General features: G+C 41.3%; 1 protein-coding gene across 1 annotated transcript in view; it reads right to left on the bottom strand.

Moving 5' to 3' along the window:
* The window catches only part of ZCCHC24 (zinc finger, CCHC domain containing 24), a 97,208-nt gene extending 74,314 nt beyond the window's left edge, over nucleotides 1-22,894 (bottom strand). The window contains exons 1-2 of the mRNA XM_009332706.1: nucleotides 22,811-22,894; nucleotides 21,161-21,361 (exon numbers count right to left, since the gene is read on the bottom strand). Of these exons, the coding sequence (XP_009330981.1) occupies nucleotides 21,161-21,361; nucleotides 22,811-22,894 (285 nt within the window). The remainder of the gene's footprint in view (nucleotides 1-21,160; nucleotides 21,362-22,810) is intronic.
* Nucleotides 22,895-24,359: the final 1,465 nt, after the last annotated feature.

Here is a 24,359-nt window from a genome sequence, read left to right as displayed (position 1 = left end):
TCAAAATTAGAAAGGCTTTTATATTTTGGAAAAATACTGGAACAGCTTTGACTCTTACTCATAGTGATGACTAGTAATTCAGTCTCACAAATTCACCATTCCCTGAATCATCCGCATAGTTGAATTGGTTGTTAGGAGGTGCTTTTCACACAGTGAAAAGCAGTTTAGGGGTGAGCTGAATCTGAAAATAAAAATTCATCATTTTTAACACGTGGATGCTGAAGCAACATCTTTCTTCTGTTTCAGTTTGATAATAATATGTTGAGTAATTGAGAGGAACAAAGGTAAAATAAGGACTAATAAAGTCTGCAGAGGACAGAGTGTTTGGGGTGTGGTAAATAATGAAGAGCTCAGGTAACTGATACAGTGATCTCAATCATGGAGTAAGTTGCACACGACCGTGTTTTAGCACAGGCAAATGTAAAATTAGAGGGTTACAACTTGTTACCATAAGCACAGGTTTCTTCTCACGAGAGTGATTCTGAAAATGACCTCGGAGCACTGCTATTGATCAGCTGAACTTGAGTTTCCAGTGTGACGCTATGAAAAAAATTAAACTTTTTCTTCATCACTGACGACCTTGTGCACTAGTGCAATGTCTTTTGGTTTGGTTTGGTTTGGTTTTTAATCAAGACTAATCATTAAAAAGAAAAAAAAAGTACTCTAATTCAATTCTCTGAGCAATTAGGTCAGCTGTGCAGACACAAGCAGAAAGTTTACTACTTCCAAGGACCTAAGTGGGCAGTAAAATGCTGGGAACAGCGCGTGCATCTGCCGCAAGCCAGCTCTGCAGCACTGCCGGTATGTCTGACCCGAGGGTCTTGGTGTCAGCTGAGATGCGGGTACTCAAAACTTGTATCTCCAGCCTTGGATCAGAAAGAAGCGGATAGCTTTCTAATGAGGGGCATTGTACAGAATGAGAAATGTTTGGTTTATGTGGGAATGTGTAGAAAAGTACAAGGTACAATAAATGGTCGAGGGAGTTGCCTTGCCACTTCTGACTCAGGGTTCACATACCCATTGCGCAATTTGAGTTCCTTCCACCACATAAACACGACAGCTAAATAAAGTCAGAATGCCACGCCGGCTGAAATTCTCAACTAACAGTATTACCTGGCTTTTCCTGTTTGTTATTGTGGGCCAGATCATCCAATATTACAAACAGATGCGTCCCCACAGACTTGAACAGAATCATGCTCATTTGTCCTTGAGCGCTGACCCTGTTAGGCTTGCCTGCCTTCAGCCTTAAGGCCTAACACACAAAACACCACTGAAAATTTAGGAGAGGTTCTGAGGTAAAACCCAGCAAGGACAGAGAAGAGGGAGTAAAGATTTTGAGAATCCTAGTACTGTAATTCTGTTTAAAATAGAGAACGAATTGCAAACTGTCTACCTGCAACACAAAATCTGCAGTGCAAAGAACATCCTCTGTCAAGAACTTGATGAAAATACTGAAGCCAGTGCAGATTTTCTGACTTAAAATGAAGTTCTAGTTTTAGTTTCTCTCTCTTTCCCCTCTCTCCCATCCAATTGGGACAGAGAAAGTGGAATTTGAGGTGGTCAAAATGTTACTTGGGTCATTAATTCATTCTAGATCATTACTTCCGCATGTTTTAATCCAATGTATTCAGAGCTTCATTGCCCCCAGCATCTGAAATGTACTGCCTGCCTCAAGAGAAGTTTCTGTATCGACTATTTAGATGGGCAAAATTCTATCAGTTCATTGACTTGACTGGTGGGCTCTTTTCCCAGAGAGTGTACTCAGTATTTGAGAGAAAAAGCTGTCTCCCACCTGGTAATCTGTCATGACTATACCTCTTATTTTCTATCTTATGGGACTTGTAGGGTGTATTTGTATCATGGTAGCTCTGAAGGAGCTACTTCCAGAACTGGAAATTGCATGCTGCAATGCATGCAACCCTAATTCTCTACGTGGCAGTGCGCTGTGTCGTGTAAGGTGTAACTGTTTTGAGCCCAGCCAGAGTTTAGGTCCAAGTGACTTCTAACACCCTATGAGTCGGATATTTTAGCATCAACCCTGTTAGACTTTGGATCACAGGTGGCAAAAAGGTGCCACATGGCCATCCTGGCTTCCCACACACTGAAAACCTGTTCAGCGTGACTAATACTGAATTCAAAAGGCTCCCCAGATTCTGCTTTGTGTAGCTGGTATGGAGCATGGGAGAGATTAAAGAAGACAGAGCTAGACTCTTCTCACTGGCATCCAGTGGCATAGGAGATGCGATCCAAAAGGCAATAGGCACAAACTGAAATACCAAAAATTCCCTTTAAATATAAGAAAAGCTGTTTTACTGTGAGGGTGACTGAGCACTGGCATATGTTGCCCAAAGAGGTTGTGGTGTCTCCATCCCGAGTGGTGTCGAGCAGGGCTTGGACTAGCTGATGTCCCCAGATCCCTGCCAGCCTCAGCAGTTTTGTTGATTCTGTGGTTTAATATTCCAGAGTCACATGGAAGGTTTCCTGTAAAGTACCTGCGTTCTGAAGAGTAACAGGGAGAATAAAAGTGGTATTTAGTATGAACAGTGGGGAAGTTTGCAAACACCAGGGGTTTTTCAAGTTTAAAAGTTTCATATGGATGTTTGGAAGACCCCATTTCTTGATTTATTTATGACTGCAAAAGTCCATGAGACTAGATTTTGAAGAGGAGTGAGTGCATGACAAATTATTCTTTCAATATCTACTGATCTCTAAGGAATTGTCTTCAACCATCTCCACTTTTTACAAAAATTTGAGCAAACACATTTCCTGATACAATATTTCTGGAAAAACAATATTGCTATTTTTGTTGTAAGGAAAAATATCTTGTGAGTTTGGTAACCAGCCGTAGTTAAGCAACAAACCTGAATGTTAGAATACTGGTAATCTAGCTGCATGTTAAAACTATGTCACTGTTCAAATTCAACTAAAAACAAACTCCTTTCCCCCAAATTGATCATAAATGAAATGAAAATAGACTGACATCCCATATTGTGTTCTGTAGGATAGTTGTCTAGTTCTGCCTGTACGAAATGAGGCTACACTAGCAGAAAAGGCTCAGCTACATGTGGTGGAACACCAGTTCTGTATTCTGTGAGACGTTTATCTGATCAGTTCATGTAATTTACTCCAACAGAAAAGTCAGGGAGGGCTTAAAAGAAAAACCAGCTCCAAGAAGATCTGTCTTCTGGAGATGTACAGCATGGTATTTCTTACAGTGTCCAAATTCAGTTATTCATCCCGGCTAGAACTGTCTTAAGTGAGAAGGAATCTGGAATTGGATTTCTTAAGAAGCAGTATGGAATACATCAATTTTACAAGGAGATAGTGAATATTCACTGCTGGATATTCGACTGCTGGCTGACAGTCTGACTTACAGAGTACGGTCCTAAAACCTACTGTGGGCTTTTTCAAGAACTTCAAGTTGCTTTTCCGTAGATCTAAACCTATAGATTTAACTCTTGAGGCTCACTGCACTTTGGCTATGTTCCTTGTAACATAACCACCCAAGGTATGCTAAAAATATCCAGAGATGAAACCACTGTGTCTTAACTTGCAAGATGTGCTAAGCAGATAAACAACAGGTTTTCTAGAGTGATTAATAAAATGACGGTGATGAACGAAATGACAGCCACTGGAAATTAAAAGAGAAAAATATCGGAAAAAAGGTTGAGTTTGGAAAAGCTGGATAAGGCTTGGGTCTCTGGGAACGGTATGCAAAGGCATACAAGAGCTGTGCTTTCCATTCCCCATTACATCTGTTTTGGTGTGCCAAATATCCATTCTTCAGCCTTAATTCTCCTACATCAATGGAAGGCACCTTGGAAAGGAGACTGAATGGGTCAAAATATTGATCTTAGATACTCTCGAAACGGAATGAGGGATTTAACTGTAGCAGCTGGATAAGGAGGAGAATTGATTTGGAAAGAATCTCAAGAATGGAGGTGAGATAAAGAGAAGGTATGACAGTATGCAGAACGTGGGGTCAGCAGGGTCAGACCCTCTGTCCGTGCTCCAATAATTCTGCTGGGGCAAGACAACAGCCTGCCTCTGAAGGCTGACCATCCAAAGTTGCTAATGTCTGTCTCTAGCCCCTACTGAAACAAGGAGGTCTTTTCCACAGACATCAATGGGAGTTAGACTAAGTCCTTATTTAACTAACCTTAGGGTGATGCTGCACACTGCCCTCTCTGATTATTTTTCAACAGCTGGCAGTATTCAGGCAACAGCTGTCTTCTCACTTCTCACACTTCCCTGGCTCTTATCTCTACTAGCTTCTGCTTTTGGCCCTTATCAGCCATCAAATGTATTAGGGGCTTGTAAGAGAGAAGACTATGGGGTAGAGAGAAAAGACATGATAAGAAATGTTTATGAAGAGTGATGCTTTCATAAGATACTGCTCTTCCTCCTGAGAAAGACGGGCGAGGTCCAAGGGATTGCACTGAGGCGGTTTGCATCCTTCATGGAAAGGATCACTCACTCTGCCCTCCCCAAAAGCAGTGACTGATTATAGCTCTGCCACTGGTCCCCACTGTGGTTTCTGTGCACGCTGATCCCGTTGAATCTCTGTGTACAACCACCAGATGAACCGGTTAAAAAAACACAGGCTCTAATGCGAAGCCTGCAGACTGCACCCAGCTCTAACCATCCATCATCGCAAGTAATCACCAATGTGAACCAGGGTTCAGATAAGACCAGCTCATGAATAATGAACAGCTCGATAACCGGGGCCAAATACATAGTAGTGAACAAGTACTTTGAAGTGCCTGTAGCTACAGAGCGGGTCCCTTCGTAGGAGGCACAAACGTTCAACAGCTCTGTTCAGTCTGACAGCAGAGAGTTCTGGAGTCTGTGCGGATGCTAAACTACCACTAAGCAGCATCCATGAGCAATTCTGCCATTTCCTGATGGTCGGAAGATTTATCTCCATCATAATAGGTATAACCACAGTCCTCCATGGAAAACAGTACAACATTCACAGATGTGAAGCTGTGGCATTTGAAAACCCCAAATCTACAGAACGCTGTATTACATCTCAACAAGTATGGTTACATACATCATGTTACGTCATGTAACACGATGACTTTTGCATCAGAAGTAGCCTGGGCCAGCTGGCCCGGAGCAGAGGCAGAACTTGCCCAGGGTTTGCAAGCACCGCGGTTAGACACGTATGGGAGAGGTGCCGCCGCTGAGAGAAGGCCACTTCAGTTGACCGCTCTGCTTTCTGGCACAATGGAAACTTCTTCCAGCAGAGCAGCACTCACCACCACTGAGGTGGTGAGGCCGCACCTCGAATACTGTGTTCAGTTTTGGGCCCCTCACTACAAGAAGGACATCAAGGTGTTAGAGCGTGTCCAGAGAAGGGCAACGAGGCTGGTGAGGGGTCTGGAGAACAAGTCTTATGAGGAGCAGCTGAGGGAACTGGGGTTGTTTAGCCTGGAGAAAAGGAGGCTGAGGGGAGACCTCATCGCTCTCTACAACTACCTGAAAGGAGGTTGTGGCGAGGTGGGTGTCAGTCTCTTCTCCCAAGTAACAAGCGATAGGACGAGAGGAAACGGCCTCAAGTTGCGCCAGGGGAGGTTTAGATTGGATGTAAGGAAAAATTTCTTTACTGAGAGAGTGGTTAAACATTGGACCAGGCTGCCCAGGGAAGTGGTTGAGTCCCCACCCCTGGAAGTATTTAAGACGGGTAGATGAGGCGCTTAGGGACATGGTTTAGTGGGCATGGTGGTGTTGGGTCGACGGTTGGACTCGATGATCTCAGAGGTCTTTTCCAACCTTAATGATTCTATGATTAGTAGGCAAAGGGGAGCTTTCCTGGGTTGCAAGCTGAGCTGAGACAACATTACATGCTCTCACAGGAGCTAAAGTTCACAGGAACCTTCTCCCATTCCAAGTGCAAGGTACATATATCTGATCTCATTTTTCTGATGCTTAAGGAAAACAGTTACTAAACAGAAACACTACATTACATGCACAAGACTGACCCTGGGAAGAGACTGGGAGAGCAAACCACAAGCGTACGTCTTGAGAATGCTCAGATGCTGAATTATATGAAAGGGAAGTGAACCGAACAGACCAGAGTGACTGAGAGGGAGCATTCCTTCACGGTGAGGCCGTAACCCACCATCCACAGATCAGGGAAGCACCTGCGTAGAAGAGAAGTCTGCTGTCGCAACAGAGTTGACAGAGCAACCTATAAAACTTTTCTCTCTATCTTGCCAATCTTGAGGAGCATGGCTGTGGAAATGTAGATGCAAAAGTAGCATAAAAGCAACTTTGTGGCTTGTTTTAAGTCAAATAGAGTTGAAATGAGGGAAGCTTGCAATACCTCGCGATCTGTGCCTATGGAAACATGCCTCTTGGAGTCAAAGCAAACCCTGATGCATCCTAATGTTATTGGAAGAACAGAAGACACCACTTTTATTTCAATTATTCACTTGTCTGAAAATTACTGGGAACATTCCTTTGAATTAGTCACATAAAAAGCTTGTGTAAAATTGATTTTTGTTAAGTATTTCCTCTAAAAATGAAACAAATTTCTTTTTCCAATTGGCTACTCGGCCCAAGTTTTTTGGTACAGAAATTTCTGACCCCTTCTTCTCAGGCCTAAGGTGTAATGAATTTCAAGGATTATGACAGATTCCAGAAACAAAAAATAGTAGAGAGAAAGAGAAAATGCAAAGCTTCAGCTGTAGGAGGGACTGGACTGCTCTGTCTAAAGCTCAGGTTTATGGTCACGGTTGGGGTCGAGAAAAGGAGAAAGCCTCAAGCTACAGTTGGATTTGGGCTGGAAAGAGGCTGCCAAAGAAGATGAGGGCTGTGAAAAACTTGTCTCCTGAGGACAGATCTTGGTCTTGGAACGGGCTTGGGCACCTTGTATACAGCTCAACCTAGGACTAGGGTTAGGCTTAAGGTGAAGGTTGAAAGAGAGGATGCCCAGAGTCACAGCTGTGAGATTCTGCAAATAATCCTCCAAAGTAAACTGGGGGGCTGATGTTATAATTTCTCCTCCCAGGCTCATTGAGTCTCTGGAGGGATTGGGACCCTGAAACAGCAAAGCCAAGGAATAAAACAATTTAATAATTCACAGCACATTACTTTTTTTTATTTCTGACTCAGAACTGCTATTTGTGATGCTCAGTGTAATTTTTCAGTAGCAGCACTGAATTTGGGATATATTAGGTCTGTTTAGGGCTCAGAGTAACCGATAACATAACCACTCAATTTCTTCTCACTTTTCCACGAAGAATCTTGACTTGCTATCAATTTTACCTCCAGACCATCCCCCTGCTGCCTTCTGCCCTCTGAAAACACACTGAAATCTAAAGTTTCAGACATTCTAGGAATCTTTCCTGATTCTTTTTTTTCCAATCTCTGAGAAACCTGATCCACCAGATGGGTGGGAGAGCTTATTGTTTTTTCGTCTGACATCTGGATTTCATTAGCAGACTCATGCGTGCTGAATCAGGAATGGGAGCTCAGAAGAAAGCAGATGAGAGTTAAAATTATGTTAATGCTAAAAAAAAAATGCCCCGGTCTCCTCTCCAACTTTGCAAACAAACACAAAATGTGAGTCACGTTGTGAGCTCAGCATAAACAGTACAGCCCTTATTAGCTGTACCCACTTACGCTAATATTGGATATATTGTGCCTCAAGCAGCTATAGAGGAGACCACTGTATTATTTACTTATATGTGTCAACATTATTTAAAAAAAAAAAAAGGCTTTCCAATAGTTTCACATTAATACCACCACTTTTCAGGTTTATAGTAAGTGTCTCCTCTCTTCTATTTAAACAGATCCAGTACAGTATGCAAGGAAATAATTTATCACAAAATAACCATAAAATTACAGTTAAGACTTGCTGCTCAGGAGACTGCTGTAAATGACACCAGCAAGAGAGAGAATTTTTTTAAAGCTTAACAGGAGTGTTAGCAGTGGCCTGAAAGTCAGACTGTTATTAGTTACCATAGCTTTCATTACTGAACAACAGAAATAGAAATACAAGCAGTAACCGTCTGTCAGCCCTGTACGTGGTGCTACGCTAACAACCTCTGGATGACTGTTAGATCTCATCTCATTTGCTAAGGCTGATGGTTGCAGGCATACCACGTCGTGTTTGAGATGATCAGACAGGTCTAGGATAAGGAATCAAACAAAATTACAAAATGGTAAAAAAATGGAGAGGGCAGAGTGATTACAGATACCAGGGAAAAGCTGAACGTGGAAGCCAGGCCTTCACACTCCCCTGCAAGTCACCTCAAGAAAACTTCATACATCATTGAAACAGGCCTCTGTCCCCTCTTCAGAGCTACGCATCTGAGGTCCGCATTACATCCCATAGGATGCAACTGTGTAATATACTTAGAGTAGCAGAAAACTGATAGAAACTTTCGGTCACTAAAGCAAAAATGACTAGCACGCTCTAAAATCGGAGTATGGTTAGTTTTATATGTGTAACAGCACTCTGCGCTATCTCAGGAGATATGGATATCGCCTGTCCTGAGAAAGCTATATGCCTGTGACAGGTGAAATGCAGGTGGATATGTATTTCACCTGTCATAGCCATATAGCAACCTCCAGATAAGAATGAACCCCTAAATTTACACAAGTAACCATTTTCAAGGAAACCTGAAAATTCCTGGGCTTGATTCTCTACTTTCCCGTGTTTTCTGTAAACACTTTGACAAGTGGCAAGCGCAGCACAAAAGCCAGCGTGACCATTTTGGTGGTGGTTTGTCCTTAGGTAAAGGGTACAGAGAATCAGGCCCGGGGACACCTGACATTACAGGAGGAATTTTTCATGGTTCTTGGTAAAAATGACAAAGACAGCAGTGCAGTACTGTCATTTACCTCTGATCTATTAAACTTCTTCACCAGGATTTACAGAAATCTGTTTTAAATAGCAGAGCTTGAACTTGCATTGAGAAATACAAAATGCAGGTCTGGAATGACTACTACTAAGTTTTGTTTTTTAAAACTATTTAAACCGAAGCTGCCTTTCTGCCTCAATGATGAATGTCCTTCGATCTTCTGGGAAAGGCTTGTTGTTTGCCATTTCTTTCAAAGGAGCCTTTCTCTCCCCTACTTTTTGCTCTTCTAATTTCCTCAACTGTGTGTAATCAGGCATTTAGGAGGAAGAGTGACATGACTGCTGTATAAACCCACCTCCGAGGTTCTCTCTGCTCTCATGAAGTGTCCTCAGGGTCTCCTTTCCTCACCCACGTAAGACCCATGGGACAGCGTTTGGGAGGGCTGAGCGTGCACTTGAGCTGGGTGTTCTTGGCTGCCAGGTGGTGTGGGTACCCTGGCTCAGGGGGAAGTATTGATTTGTCTTGTGCTGTTGCAGAGTTTTATCTGCAGTTGCACACCTGCAACGCGGCTTAAAATTAGAAATGGACTTGAAAGCAGTATTTTGTATATGAAACCCTTGAACATGGGAAATGTTCGGTGTTACTCTGAACTCATGTCCAAAATTACAGCTTGAGGCCACGTCTAAGCGTAGTTGAAAGCTGCTCTTTCTTTGCAGAATGAAAAAGGAGCTGTTTACAGGGCTCAGTAATACAGAAGATCTCAAAAGGTGCTGCTGTACTCCTATGCACGTTTCTGCACAGTCAGAGAGAATGAGTTAGAAACAGAGTAGCAAGTATCTTGTGGAAAATCAGACGCAAATCTGAGGATGAACTAGTAATCAAGATTATGTCATTTCCAAAATGTCTGCTGTTGCTGCTAAAATCCCCAAATGTTTCAGCTTAAGTGCCTGTCTACAGGCTTTATTGCCTTAGCTAATAATTTGGCACTGACTGGGCTCTGAAATGAAAGGCTTATTCTTTGTTTTCTCTAATTACTATACAAATATTTTAGCTTTTCTGCCCCATGAAGGAAATTTGGAAGTAAAAACTTGTTTTTTAAGAAAAAAAAAAAAAGCTTCTACAAACCTGGGAAACATCTCCTTAAATAACAGTCTTCTATCAGTAACGTGACAGATAATTTCCAGTGTAAAATATAAAATGTTATGGAACTAAGTTTACAGTAAGCTTGCCAGCAAATCTGACTTACTTTTTTGCAAGGTGTACTTTGCTATTAAAAATAAATTAGAAAATTTGTGATATTTAGTACTGGTTTTGGTGAGCTGATGCAGAGAAATAGCCTAGGAGTTAAAACAGGACTTGTGTCTGTGAACTGAAGTTCTGTTCTCAGCTCTTTCAGTCTAACAGTGGGGGAAGTTATTAGGTTTCTGAGAGTCACATTATACATTTGTACAACATAAAAATATTGACTATAAACAGGGAAAAACAAAATTATGGAAGTGACTCCTCAATGGTACTAGTTTTAGGGAATCAACAGTTTTTTATAATATCGAAAGCATTAGGAATGGCCCTATGTCAAAAAAACAAATTCAAAATAAATACAGATTCTGCTCTCACTTGAATTTGCAAGAAAATTAGCATGGCTAGGCTCACAGGTCTTCGAAGTCTCCAGGTTTGGTGTTTCAGCAAACTTATAGACACTATCCTTTCACAGGTATGCACTGACTGGTGCTGCTGCAAGAAGGAACCTGCAGTCAGTTTTTATGCTATCTGCTCTAAAATACCATTAATGTAAGGCTCAAACGTGGCTTTTGCTGTGTGGGCAGCAAATGGCGGCTGTATCAAAACGTGCTCCTTCTGGGAGGGAGTAGTGACTGGAGAGCTACTCTAAGCATACAGGGAGAGCTTCTTTAGGATTACAAACTGAATGCTAAACAAGCCCTTGAATCTTAGCATCACTGCCAAGATCAAATGGTCTGTTCTCCAGTAGGTGCAATGAGTTCTAAACCAATTTTAATCCTCAGGTATTCCTTTGTAGCCACAGGATTGCTGATTATAAGTGAACTCAACTCACGTAGTATACTCCGTATCATAGAATCATAGAATCATAGAATCATTAAGGTTGGAAGAGACCTCCAAGATCATCGAGTCCAACCGTCAACCCAACAACACCATGCCCACTAAACCATGTCCCTAAGCGCCTCATCTACCCGTTTTTTAAATACTTCCAGGGATGGTGACTCAACCACTTCCCTGGGCAGCCTGGTCCAATGTTTAACTACTCTTTCAGTAAAGAAATTTTTCCTCACATCCAATCTAAACCTCCCCTGGCGCAACTTGAGGCCATTTCCTCTCGTCCTTTCGCCAGTTACTTGGGAGAAGAGACCAACACCCACCTCGCTACAACCTCCGACAGTATTACCTGTAGGTAATACTGCTCCAAAAAGCATCACCTGGACTATTTAATCAGATTGCATGATGCCTCCTGAGCTTGATGTCCGAGAAGCTGACATCCATGCATCAGTATAGCACGAAGACTTGTGCTCCTGATCCATGCAGTGCTGCCTTCTCTCCTGCTTCTGATCTAGCTCACTCAGCCAGTCTGAAGGATATATAAAATCCCACAAGGCATAGATAGGCATTAGTTACCTGAGAAATTCCGTTCGCATCCCATAGTAGACCTTTTTATAGCTATAAAAGGGGCCATATTGAAATATATAAGGCTCCTTTTACATTTATTGACATAAGCCAGATTCAGCAGAATAGCACCGATACTTGTGGGAAATGGAAGAGGAATTAATTTCCATTTAGTATCTCAATTTCTTGAGGGAAGTGACAGGACAAGAGGGAAAGGCGTGACTGACCGGTACATCTTGACAGCAGGAAAATTAAGAGAGGGGCCCCTTGGGTTGGGATTGTGTCCTCACAATCTACAGCCTGTCCTGGGACAATCAGAGAAGCAAGGAGAAGCTGAGCTGCCGCTGCTAGCTGTCGCCAGCAGAAACTGCTGCTCTGCCTTTAGCCATTTGCTCCCGTTCTTCCCTGCTCTTGCTATCTGTTGGCCAGCTTCCGCCTCCCTACAGGAAGGTAAAAGGAAAAGGGAGGGAGAGACAGGGCGGTTCACTCCCCTGACAGCCGCATTCTCCTCGACAGCCAGAGCGTGCCCCCTTTATCTGACACGACCCCAGCCTCTACTCAGACCTTGTAGGCCTTCTTTAATCGGGCATGGGGGTCATCAGAAAATGCATTTTCACTTTCGAGAAACTGGGAAACGATATATAAAAGATATAAATGTTCATTTGAGTAAACGGAACGTATGAAACGTTGCAAAGCAAAGAATGTTTCTTCCGCTTCAGATGTCTGCTCCAACCTTCTGCTTTTTCAGCTGAACACCTTGTTGAAATAGACATTTTCCTAGAGAAAAGTCCTTTTTTAAAAAAAGTTATTTGATTAACTTCCTAAATATAGATTAAATGAAGCTACATTTTTGCAGGAACGGACATTTTGACAGGTGTTATTTGCAAAGTTTAGGGTCTTTTGTTTTCTGTATTTGTTGTGGTAATAAATCCCTGTTCGCTTCAATTTTTATGTTTTAGCAGTACTGTATTTTGCAAGAGTATTTTAGTTAAAAGCACAGTGAGGAAGGATTGCGGTAGACATTAGAGCTGGGAGATACAGAGATCTTGAAGAACAATCAGTGATCTCTTAAGGCAGAGCATGAAAATTTAGTTAATTATCATAGAATAGAATCACAGTATCATTAAGTTTGGAAGGCACCTCAGGAGATCACCGAGTCCAACCTCCTGCTCAAACCAGGACCAACGCTGAGTTCAGGTCAGGTTTCCCAGGGCTTTGTCCAGTCAGATCTTGAACGCTCCCAAGCATGGATGAAAATTCCACAACCTGTATTTCACACTAAACCAAAACACTCTTATGAAGCGAGAAAACATGATTCACTTAATCTTCCATTACTCCTTTCTTATCATGCGAATGAGGAATTGATAAACTAGTGTGGTCTTGACCTGGTAGTTCTCTCTCTACCTTATCTATAAATCAGCTTGTGGAGGGCTGGAAACCAGACATTACTCTCCCTCTCGAGAGGAATGCTCGCAATATTAATTTCCAAGCTAAGCACTTAATTATGGTTTATCAGGAGTTTTACTGCAAACTAAGCAAATACCAAATTGTTGGTAAACAGAGTTCAGATTTAGACCAATGCAATGTTCAGTCTGGAGTTTATAAACATCTCCCAGTGACTTGCACAGGATTTGGATCTGGTCTGTTTTACACGGTTTTTAAATATAAACTACGCACATTTAAGATAATGAGTTGTATTATTAGTAGGCGGATTTACAATAATAGAAACATAAGGCTGGGAGATGCTTTGGGATGTTCTCTCACTTGTCCCTGGACAGGATCACCTGTGAAAATCCTGATCTATGTTTATCTAGACTGTTCTGAAAGTCTTCCAATGATCAAGAGCCTTCCCAGGCACTCTGTTTCAATGCCTCACAGTTAGAAAGAGCAGCCTAGCTGAAGTTCAGTACTCTCGACTCATTAGCTGTGGATCTGGAAAACAAACTGTGCCCTTCGTGCAAGGTTTTCTACATATTTGCAGCTTTATTAATATGTCTTTTTGTGGCAGCAAACAACACTGGTTCTTCAGTCTTTCAACAGAAGTCATGTTTCAGAGATCCCAAATTAATTTCTCTCCTCTCCAGTCTTCCCCAAAGTACTGTGCTCAACCTGGACCCAGCTGAGGCTTTACCAATGCCGAAACCTTATTCAGCTGAAATACCAGGTATCCATAACGGTTTAGACTTAAACAGCACTCCTTTCCCGATATCCCCCTTGTTGTCAGTGGGCAACCAACTTGGATTTATTTAGATAGTAAATATGCAAATGAGATTCAAAGGTAAACCAAAAGAAGTCGGAAAACCTCAATGAAATCTCAAATTCTGTGGTGGGTGATCCTCCAACACCCGTCGCACAGTCCATTGGTGACCATCGCACAGGACCTGGGATTCCACCCCAACGTCGACACAAAGACCAAGCAAGCATGCCCTCTTACAGTATTTGCCTTTACCGCACCTGTTTACATTGCATTTCCCACAGCAAAAAAAGTTTGAACTTGTATCAATAATACAGACAGAACCACAGCAATAACAGCTCAGTGATGGTGCTGAAGGGGAGGGGTTTGGTTTTGGCTGGTCTTCCAGACTTTTGGGAATGTAATATCAAGTAGTGTGCTAGACAGGAAAGGGGCACAGACGCAGCTCACTAGATATTTCTGTTTTCTTTTTCACTATCTAACTGCTCTTATTCTGGTTTGTTAGGGTTCAGTATCTTGTTTCCAAGCACCCAGTTTATCAAACAACTGGACATAAATGCCACGTATTATAGCCACAGTTTTAAAACTAGTACTTTGGGAGCATGCTATCAAAGCAGGGCTGTTTGGATCCCCTCTACTCACATACAGCTGTCCAGGTTACTTGCCTCTCTGATAAATGGTTTAAAGCCATGACAGGCACAGCTTGTTCAGAATTTCCAAAACAGAGAGAAATGAGTATTTTCTTATGTTTCAGACTCTTAAACAGCTTACATTTCCGGAGGTAAAATGGATGTGACAAAATTACAGCCCACCATACTTTTGTTACAAGATTTCTGCAAGTCTTCATAATAAAAGTAGAAATTATCTGAGAAAATATACCCAGCTAAACTCAGAAACTCTGAGAAAACTTGGCAGGGCTAAGTTCAAGCATATGAGAAAAAAAAAACAACCCTGCAATAAATTTAGTAGTATATTTGATACCATGGAGTTGTCAAAGTGGCTGCATGTGGTAAAAAAGTAATTTAAAAAACCTTAGCCAAGTCCAAATCATCTAAAATAATTTTATGTGGGTGCTGAGTGGGAAAATACAAATAAATGAAAGTAGTATGTTGTGTATAAACAAGATTTTTGAGAGCCTCAAGTTGTTCCAGTATGTCATAAGGTGGAAGTTTAGTATGTGCGTAGATATTTACAGAATGGACACCTAAGAATTACAATTTCTTATACAGATGTATTTAGGTGAAGAAATATGCACTATACAAAATGGGTTAATGTATCAAAATGTGTTTCAAAGATAGAGAACTGAGGGGCTGGATATATATAGATTTGTTTTCTGGAGTGCCACGTGCAGTTTGAAAACAATTACATATAGTAGAGAGTAACAGCTTTTTCCTCCTTGTAATACAGGCATACAGGTTCTCTGTCGGTACTGGTCTTATTAAAACCGGTGCTACTGCACCAGAGGTTAATTTAGCTGTCATTTCCTTTTATTATATGTCCCATATTTTCATCTTTATCCCTGTAAGAGGAATACTAATTTTAGTGATTCAAATACCGCTTCATTCATATCAGGGACTGCAGAGTCAGGCCTCCAATAACTCCCTAAGCCAACAGAATTGAAGCATAAACAAGAGACACCCATACAGCACCATATCAAATGCCAGCAAGTATACTCCAATCAAAAACTATGGTGGAGCCTGCAAAATTGAGCCATGCAGGGTTTCAGATTCCTGAGGGACTGGAGAGCTTGACCCCTCATCCTATAACTGAATAAGAATACCGATATTTCACTCAGTTCTATGGAGAAAAGACGTGTTTATTTGGAAGCCATTCCCTGATATCCAGAAGACTACTGTAAAATGTAGCAACTGTCAAAAATTATTATTTTCAGAGTGAATTTTAAGAATTTTCAAAGTCTGTGATCGCCCTTCATTCCAGAGCTCTGGAGTTCAAGAGTTTTGCGTTTGTTTTGCTTTTTTTAAAATTAAGATCTCTAAGCCAAAACCCAGAAAGGTAAAATCTTTCTATCTTTGTAAAGATGGCAGCTTCTTCATCACTACCATCTTAGCCAGCCTTTGGTACCTGGAGGAAGCACAGCTGTGGACTCCTTGCATTTTGCGGACATTTGAAATCGATGCATAACCATAAGGCACAAGACAAAATCAGATTAATGCTTCAGGCACGACAGTGATTGCAATCTTGCAGCCAAATAGCTGCCTGCTGAGCCAACTCTGCTGCCAAAGATCCACTGTATCTGACCACAGGGAGGGACAGCTTCAGGGCAGCATGATCTGGCAGACCAAGCTACGGGCTAAGAAGAAAGGACTAAACTCAGCTTGACACTGATTTCTTCCACATCCTGCATGAAACCACAAAAGCAAATCTATGCAAACTCAAGCAGCCACAGTCATTACCTGCTACTCCCATTGACTTGAATACGCGTTCTCAAGGTGCTTTAGTTTTACAGGATCTGCTTCAAAGATCGCTGTTGGCAATGGAAAGACTCCCACTGTTGGCCTCATTAATATGGATCATGCCATACATTTCATTCACAGATTTAAAAATGCAGTGCAAAATGGGGCTAATATAATTTCCCGTTACGTCTACGTCTGTGGTAGTATGTCTGTACTTCCGTGAGCACACGCATGCATTTTCCTCTATAAGAATAGTGTAAAATTGGGAAACGCGCTGTGTGACAGTTCTGTATCTCCCAGGGACTGGACTAAATAGTTGTAGTGCACCAGGGATTTGACTACAGAATGGTGATATTTGCCTGTATTTTTTTTTCCCAGCAAGTCTCCATGATATGAGAGTTCCTTGCCTGTGTAGAGATTTACAGGAATTGTCAGGAAGATTTTTTCAGAGAGCTTGGCACTGGCACAGGGATCAGAGCAGCATCCTTGTTCGGCATTCAGAAAAACATGGCTGGAGCCATGTATTTTTTGAGTGACTAGGCCCACGCATGTTTTCACAAAAGGATTTGACAGGACTTGAATAAAGTTAGGACAGAGAGACCAGCAGATGGAACTGATGCTTGGCAGAAACACAAGGTAGAGCAGTTTGGAAACTTTGAATACAGAGATGCTTTGCTGGAGCTCTGAGCTTGGACTTCTACAAGTACAAACTTTGTTGCTGCCTTTGCTGTTAATCCATTACTGCCCACATTAACAAGAGGAATGACGTATGCAATAAATGAGATTTAGGATCTGTGTCCACATATTTCCTTCCCAAAGAAGATTTTGAACCATGGCAAAGGTTCAGTCACTCAGCAACTTCTTAGAACCTGAACTAGGTGTTTTATCCACAAATGTCCATATATACTGTATCTAACACCATACCCCATTATCCTGTACTTTCTGCATAGTAAACCTATATGATAGGTCTGAGTTTAGGGTGACGACATCATGGAAGGGTGGTAATGTCAGTAACATCCCTATACTGTAAAGGAGCAAGATTCATTTTGTATAGGCCATGCACAGCGCAAACAAACCCACCGTTTATATTTTGTAGGATTTAAGAACATAGACTACAGTGATAATGGGTGAAAAGAGACACTGTAACTTTTTTAAAAAGGTCTTCTATGAGTTTCTACATCTGCTAGATACATAAATGTCATAAAGAATCATATATCTTAACTATTACTGGCCCAGAGATCATCATTATTTGTTCTGGCAAGGGAAAGAAAACCTATGGTTATCATGCATATGTAAGATGTACACTGGCGCAGTACCTTCGAGTACACAAATAAGTAAACAAAGTTTTGACAAATCTATGTATGTATATATTTATACATCATGCAACTAACCACTAGTAAATGAGATGGGAAAAGTACTCTCATTCCTCACCTTCCTTGCTATTTAAAGAGAAATATTTTGTATATTTGATGGCACTGTCAATGATAATTTAAGAGCGCCACTATATTAAGTTTAAGAGCACTGCTTTTGATCTAGACATTTTTCAGTTCATTCAAGTCAATGAGAGTTCTGTATGTGAAAGGACGTCGGCGAGGTAAGATGTTATCCTCTAAGCCACTGAAACTCAAAAATTAGTTCAGAGAAAATGTAGGTATGCTATAAAGATGACACTAACGATTAAAAGTGCTGTGTTTTTTATAGACATAATAATCGCAACGAACAGGTTTTGCAAATGTAGAGAGATTGGAAATGCTGAATTGCAGTCATAACATTGCTCTCATTTCTGGTAGTTTCTAAAAGAGAAAACACACTTTCTATCACTACAGATCACACAGACTAGGTGCTAAAATAATAGCAGTTTGCTGAATCCCATTTCAGTTTCCAAACAGATAATTTTGGACAGGATATTGGACAAACTGCAGATACCTGAGGTACTCAAATACTAAAGGTGGCCTTTTTTGTTTATAATTACTTACGCTCCTAGAATGTGATCATCACGTAAGATACAAATCTGAACCGATACATGTATTTTCATCGCTATGGTATACTATCAACTTTTACAGCAACAGAAGAAGAACACACGTCTTTACAGTGTTTATAACAAGAAGAATTAAGGGAGGATATAAAGTGTCGAAGTTGTTACACAATTTCGTTGTTATGCAGGAAAAACTCCATAAAACACCCCATTTCAAAATCTGTTTCTTATTAGGCAGTTACATAAAAAGAGAATAAAAATACCATATGATTTGCTGATATGCCTTTCGTCCAGATCAGATTAGTTTATCTCTTTTCTCTATCCAAATGTAAGTACTTCAAAATGCATAGCTACAGCCCTTTTTTAGTAGGATTTGCAAAACAACTTTAATTTTTGAGAGCACTAGAAAAACTAAGCATCAAACTCTAAGCTCTTAAGTAGTGCATAGAATGTTCAAATTAAGAAATCGGTTATTGCCAAAAGCAGTGGTAACAAATGGGGTCTTTCGAACAAAGGCCTGATCCTGCCGTTGGCGCTCCCTTCTTGCACGCAATGTTTTCAACGTTTTGAACATAACTTGTGCACACAGGGTCATCCCCTGTAGATCTGTCCTCAAATTTAGATAAAATAAGGGAAGTGCTGAAGTTTCTGTGAACGCTTAAGTCTACTCTTTTTCAAGAAAGCACTTACATGCTGACGAGACCATAGAACACTTGCTTGTGTTAGAAACCTCCAATAAAGCAGAACTAATTTAATATCACCTGTTCCTTAAGTAACATAAACTTTGATCTATAGAAAGAGATACGTGCATACACAGCAAAAGGCACTGATGAGATCTGTTCTGGGATGCCTTACGTACATGTAGTCACGCATGCGCAAGGAGGTGAAAAGCGCAAGAGGAGAGCCATGAGAAGGACTGGGGAGGAGAGAGTCTCTCTACTTTTTGTGAGGAGACTGAGAAAACCTGGCTCGGTTAGTCGTACAGAATGAACGCCGAGAGAGGATATGATTGCAGTCTATTAATACATCCTGAGATAAACACCAGGGAGGGAGAAGAGCTATTTCAGTGGAGGACAATGTTGGCAGGAGAACAAATGAGTACGAAGTGGCCATGAGTTACACTTATCCCGGAAATTGGAAGATTTCTAATTATGAGAGGACTGAGGTTCTGGAGCAGCTTCCTACACCAGCAGTAGCGAGGGCAAAATACTGAAACGCTTCCCAACTAAGACTTGATCAGTTTACGAAAGGGACTGTATGATATGGCTGCCTGTAACTGTAGAAGACCGCGTGCAGTGAGCAAGCAGATGCCTCCCGGTCCTGCGTTCCTTCACTCATTACTTACTCGCTCATAGGCCAGCCACAGAGTACACTCTGTAGGAAGTCTTTTTCCTGGTTCACAGAGCAATTGAAGACGTTACTAGTGAAATCTTAAAAAAATTACATGGGAGGTGCAGTTTAAGTAAATTCATCTTCCTACAGGAACCTTAATTTGTTTGCATCTCCTGGATTTCTGTGGGTATGTCTTCAATTTTCATTAACTGTTCTTTAATCTCTAGTGCCTCAAACCATAAAAATACCTATGAAATAAATAATGCATTTCTGCTCCAACTCTGACACATGCACTTGGGACCGTCTGTGCGAGCTGCATCTTGCACATTTTGATTGTCAGGGGACCTGTTGCATTCATTTGATTCCTTACACAGCACGGCACAGCCATCTCCCACAGTTCAGCACTCTATTTTCTGCTGCATATTTAGTAGTTGTAGTCCTAATCTCCTTGTTAAGTAACATATGCTATTACATGGTCCTATCTCTACATTTTGCTGTAATATGCTAAACTAAGTACATTAAATGCAGGAATGTACAAACCGGAGTATTTTTGATCTCCTAGCAAGGAAAATTTCATATTTTTTTCCTAAAGAAAACTGCCTTACTCAATGTATATTGAAATAATATGAAATAAGAATATTTTCAAGTGCCACACCCAAGGCTGCAACTGTACTTTAATTCCACAGTTTTCATCAGAATTAATGAAAGATACACAGCCAGTTACTTGGGAGAAGAGAGTTTAGTCCGTGCATAGTCCTGCAACATAGTCCTGCAACAGCAGGAGGAATACACTCAGCTAAAGCTCCTCCGACATTAGACTTGATTTCATGCTGACCCTGCTCAGCTGGCAGATGCTTTTCCGCCTGTGTTTTGGCTTATATATGACTGACATCCTCAACAGTGAATTAACTGTAGTTAATTCTATGCAGAGTAATTCTGCTGAAAGTCACACATTAGGAGGCTAGGAGGTTAAAGCCATAGTGAAGTGGATGCCAGTAATGTCCACATCTGTATTTCTAGAGTATTGGCAGCAGTTTAATTCCCTTGGGACTCTACACAGAATAGTGTTGGAGTTGTGAAAGTTTAAGCCAGCAACACGCCTGCATCCAGCTGAAATTTGAGAGGATGGAGAAACCTCGCACACTGTCGCTTGGAGCCTCAGAAAAAAAAAAAAAAAATTGCAGATTGGTGAGTGTTTTTAGTGCACACTGGTTTATACCTCTTTACTAAGGAAATAAATATCGCCAGTTTTGCCACTACAAAAAAGTTCTGGGAGTCCAAGACCGCCACATTTGCCAAGTATAGCAAACCTCTTCTACGAGGCGGAAGACATTTTGCACCAGATAGACTTGGAGCTTGTGTCACTGCAACACTGATTCAAAGTCCTCATCCAGTGTAACAATTTCTTCTGCTCTAGCACATGTAACTTGTTATATTTTTATTAAGTGCCATTGCCAAACTGACTATACAGTGTGCTGCTTGAAAATGTATTTTACATAATCTCTGTGACAGAAAATTACATAGTAGCCATTTTTAAAGTTTCTGAAATCTACTTATCATGTGCCTACATGAATATCTTTTGTAAATCTTATTAGGCAAATGAAATAGCATATTTTTTCCATCAGCATTGTGATAAAGAATATATTAAAAGAACACATGGCTAGCTTGGCACTTTGTCAAGATATTTCTTCAGTGGTACTCACTCTAAAGAACTAGTTCAGTCAAATTCTGTGTTACTAAACCAAGGAATGGTGAAAATTCTCATGAAGATTTTTCCAGAATATTGTATATTCCTTACCTGTGGGCAGTCTTTAATGTAGTGTCCCTTGTTAAAGCAGAGGTGGCACAGGTAGTTAGGAGGTGGCCTCTTGCTGGGTTTTCTGGCTTCTGAAGAAAGGGATAGGTCAGAGAAATGCTCGGTGAGGGAGCTTAACCCATCCACAATGTTATTGAGAGAGCCATAAGGCGATGCGCTCTTGTACAGACTGCTGCTCAGAGCCTGCAAAAGAAAAGAAAAAAGTCACGTGAAACATCGTTCTGTATTAATGATTATTCTGAGACTGACCTGAGTAGGGGAAGTATAAAAATAGCAGAAAAAAATGTGATTTTTTTTTTCATTAAGAACACGGCTGCATATTTGAAGAGAGCAATATACAGGTCATTAATAAAGAGACTTCTTGAAGGCAGTGCAATGGAGCTGCTCACCCCACTGCTGAGGAAACTATTGAGCTTGCCATGGTTCACTTAGCCCAACCTTTCCACTAAGCAACGATTGCTTTCTTGTGTTTGATCATACCACTGTCATGGTATGGTCAGAATATGCAGGCAAAAAGCTGGAAGAACAACCCGCAAAAGGGAACGTTTTTGTGTCCAGAACTACTCACGCAAACAATACTAAAGTCAGGGAAAGGAAAAGAACACCAAGAAAAATGTAAAGTAATTTTTAATTTCCAGTCTGGTTAATAAGACAGCCCCGTGTTCAAACAATAAGAAACATGCAGATCTCTCTCTGTCTTGGATTTTCTAAGGGGGAACCTGCTGCGATTTAAACATTTCCTGATAAACAGTAAATACCTAGTTTTTGTACTTCACCTCAACAGGATCTTCACTCTCTCAATCTGCAAATCAAAATCAGGAGCTCCTAATTTGCCATTCTGTAGTTTTAGAACAGCAGGAAACCCATAATCACCTAAACAGCTAATCTCCCTAATGGAGATAACAAGGATTCATTCACTTTAACATGTGAAGGCTCAAAAGAAACTCTGTAGTAGGAGTTTAAAAAGTAAATAATAACTTTAAAAAAAAATTAATGTGGTAATGAGTTACTGTAGAAACAAGACCAACTATTGACAGTCCTCTCCACCCTGAAATGATGGGACACATTTCACAGGGTGTTTCTACGTTAGGTCTGATACACCTCGCAATACCGCGATGCTCATGTCATTCTCCTGGCATCAGAGAATTACTTCTGGCTTATGGGAAAGTGAGGTAAGAAGAGGTCCAATCTGTGCCTCTGCGGAGACCTGGTTTTTCAGTGCTATTAAATCCAAACATTTCAATGGAGTCTTTATATATGTCATATATGTCTTCATATGTTTATGTATGTTATATACATATTGCAGACATGCATTGAAATTGATTTAGAGATTTTGTGAAATAAATCTGAAATGGAATTACATTTATCTCAGAGATCTCAAACATTCAGGCTGTCTGCACAGTGAGTGTGTTTTCTGGGCAACAGTCACATACCGAAAGAATCATATGGAAGCTCTAGGCACGATTACCTGGGTGAGTCCCAACTATCACTGAATCCCATCCCACTGCAGATGGTGTATACTGTAAATAAAAATTCAGCCGAAGTGGCAGGCCATCACCATACAGATAATCCGCTTCACCCACCCTCACTGTAGTCAAACACAACGTGCTGAGCTCCACTGACCCCTCTTACAAAGCCGAAGCCGGTGCACGGCAGCAGGATCAGTTCAAAGGGCCACAGAGTCGAGTCTGTGGTCTCACGGGCGACTTCACACATCTCCTGGCACTGAAACGCCCGTTGTTTTACCCCCAGCACAGCACAGTTCTGTGCTGGTGCAAGACGTTCTGGCTGCTGAGAGGAGAATCGGTCACTTTGTTTCAGGGGTTAAACCCACACATTTTAAAAGGAAAAGCTATTTCAAGAACTAATGAAAATGTTTTAGCTGCTTTAGCCATCAAGCAACCAAAGATACCTCCAACGGTCACTGGAATTTATTTTCTAGGATTTATTGGACACTATTGGAATGAGAAATTCTTGGCATCAAATTGTTAAAAGGAAGTGGAAGTGCTATGGATGCCAAAATAGTGTTAATTAAGGGTCTTCAAGAAGTTCTTGTTTCCCTAGGAGCCACTTTCTCTTACATATACTTGGAATAATACAAGATCTTTCTTTTTAAGAGCCCCTCTTGCCAAGAGATTCTTAAAGTACTTCACATGCATTACACCCATCGGTAACTTTGCAAATTCCCTGTTATCTGATTTTTATAGAAGGGTGGGTGTATGGACACACAGAATGTGTGAAATCCCAAATTCTTTACCCATTGCCGAAATCTGGAACATCCCCTGGGGATGCAGAATGCATAACTCCCGCCCATCAGGAGGCTGCTATTTCTGCCCCCGGGGCTAACCCAGTAACAAAACAAAACATAACCTATCTGCTGCCTTCGGTAGGCTTTGAACCGGACATATGGCTCACAGTGGTGACTATTTTCTTTTCTACGTATCCTTTACACTGAGCTATTACCCCCATTATAAGGGAGCAATTTGGCACCATGACTGGATATGATGTAATTCACTCCTCCACCCACCCTTCTTGGCACGTTTCAGGTCAATACGGAAACATAAGGGTTGCAACGACCACAGTTTTGCCCACTGTCAGCAAACCTTTACAAACTTTTGTTTCAACCATGGCAGCCAGAAGCCTTGTCAAAGGCCAGGATCCCATCAGACTACAGGCTGTACTGACACTAAATCATCATCTTAGCAGCCACCAACGGCTCTGTGGCCGAAGCGTGACACATGGCTCTGGAAGTGGCCACCTGGTTCAGCTGGCAGGGCACTTGTGCGATACGTGCCAAAGTTGGACATGCCAAAACATCCAGTCTACCCACGCCACCATGAAACACTTCTCTGTAATCGTTTTGAGGCCCATTGTTAAAAAAGGAAAAGGCACAAATATAACATCCCAGAAGATGACACTAAGGGAGAAGACAGACATTGCCGACATCGCTTCAAAGAACAATGAATTCGTTAAGGAAAATTCCTAGATGATCCCAAGCTGCAGCCCATCCCTCCTGGTATAGAGTCAGGCAAACCGCTTCAACAGTTCCTCCCAATCTGACCTGGAAAATGGTCTTAAATCAGTTTAACTCTGAGTCAATGTGAAAAACACATCAATCTGGCACTTGAAAGATGCTATAAAGAGCACCGGCACAAACAGTGCTACATCCTGTTGCTAGCTG

Source organism: Pygoscelis adeliae, unplaced genomic scaffold, assembly GCF_000699105.1.
Source record: "Pygoscelis adeliae isolate BGI_AS28 unplaced genomic scaffold, ASM69910v1 Scaffold269, whole genome shotgun sequence".
Taxonomy (NCBI): domain Eukaryota; kingdom Metazoa; phylum Chordata; class Aves; order Sphenisciformes; family Spheniscidae; genus Pygoscelis; species Pygoscelis adeliae.
The sequence above is the reverse complement of the archived record's forward strand: the minus strand, read 5'-3'. Positions and strand labels throughout refer to the sequence as shown.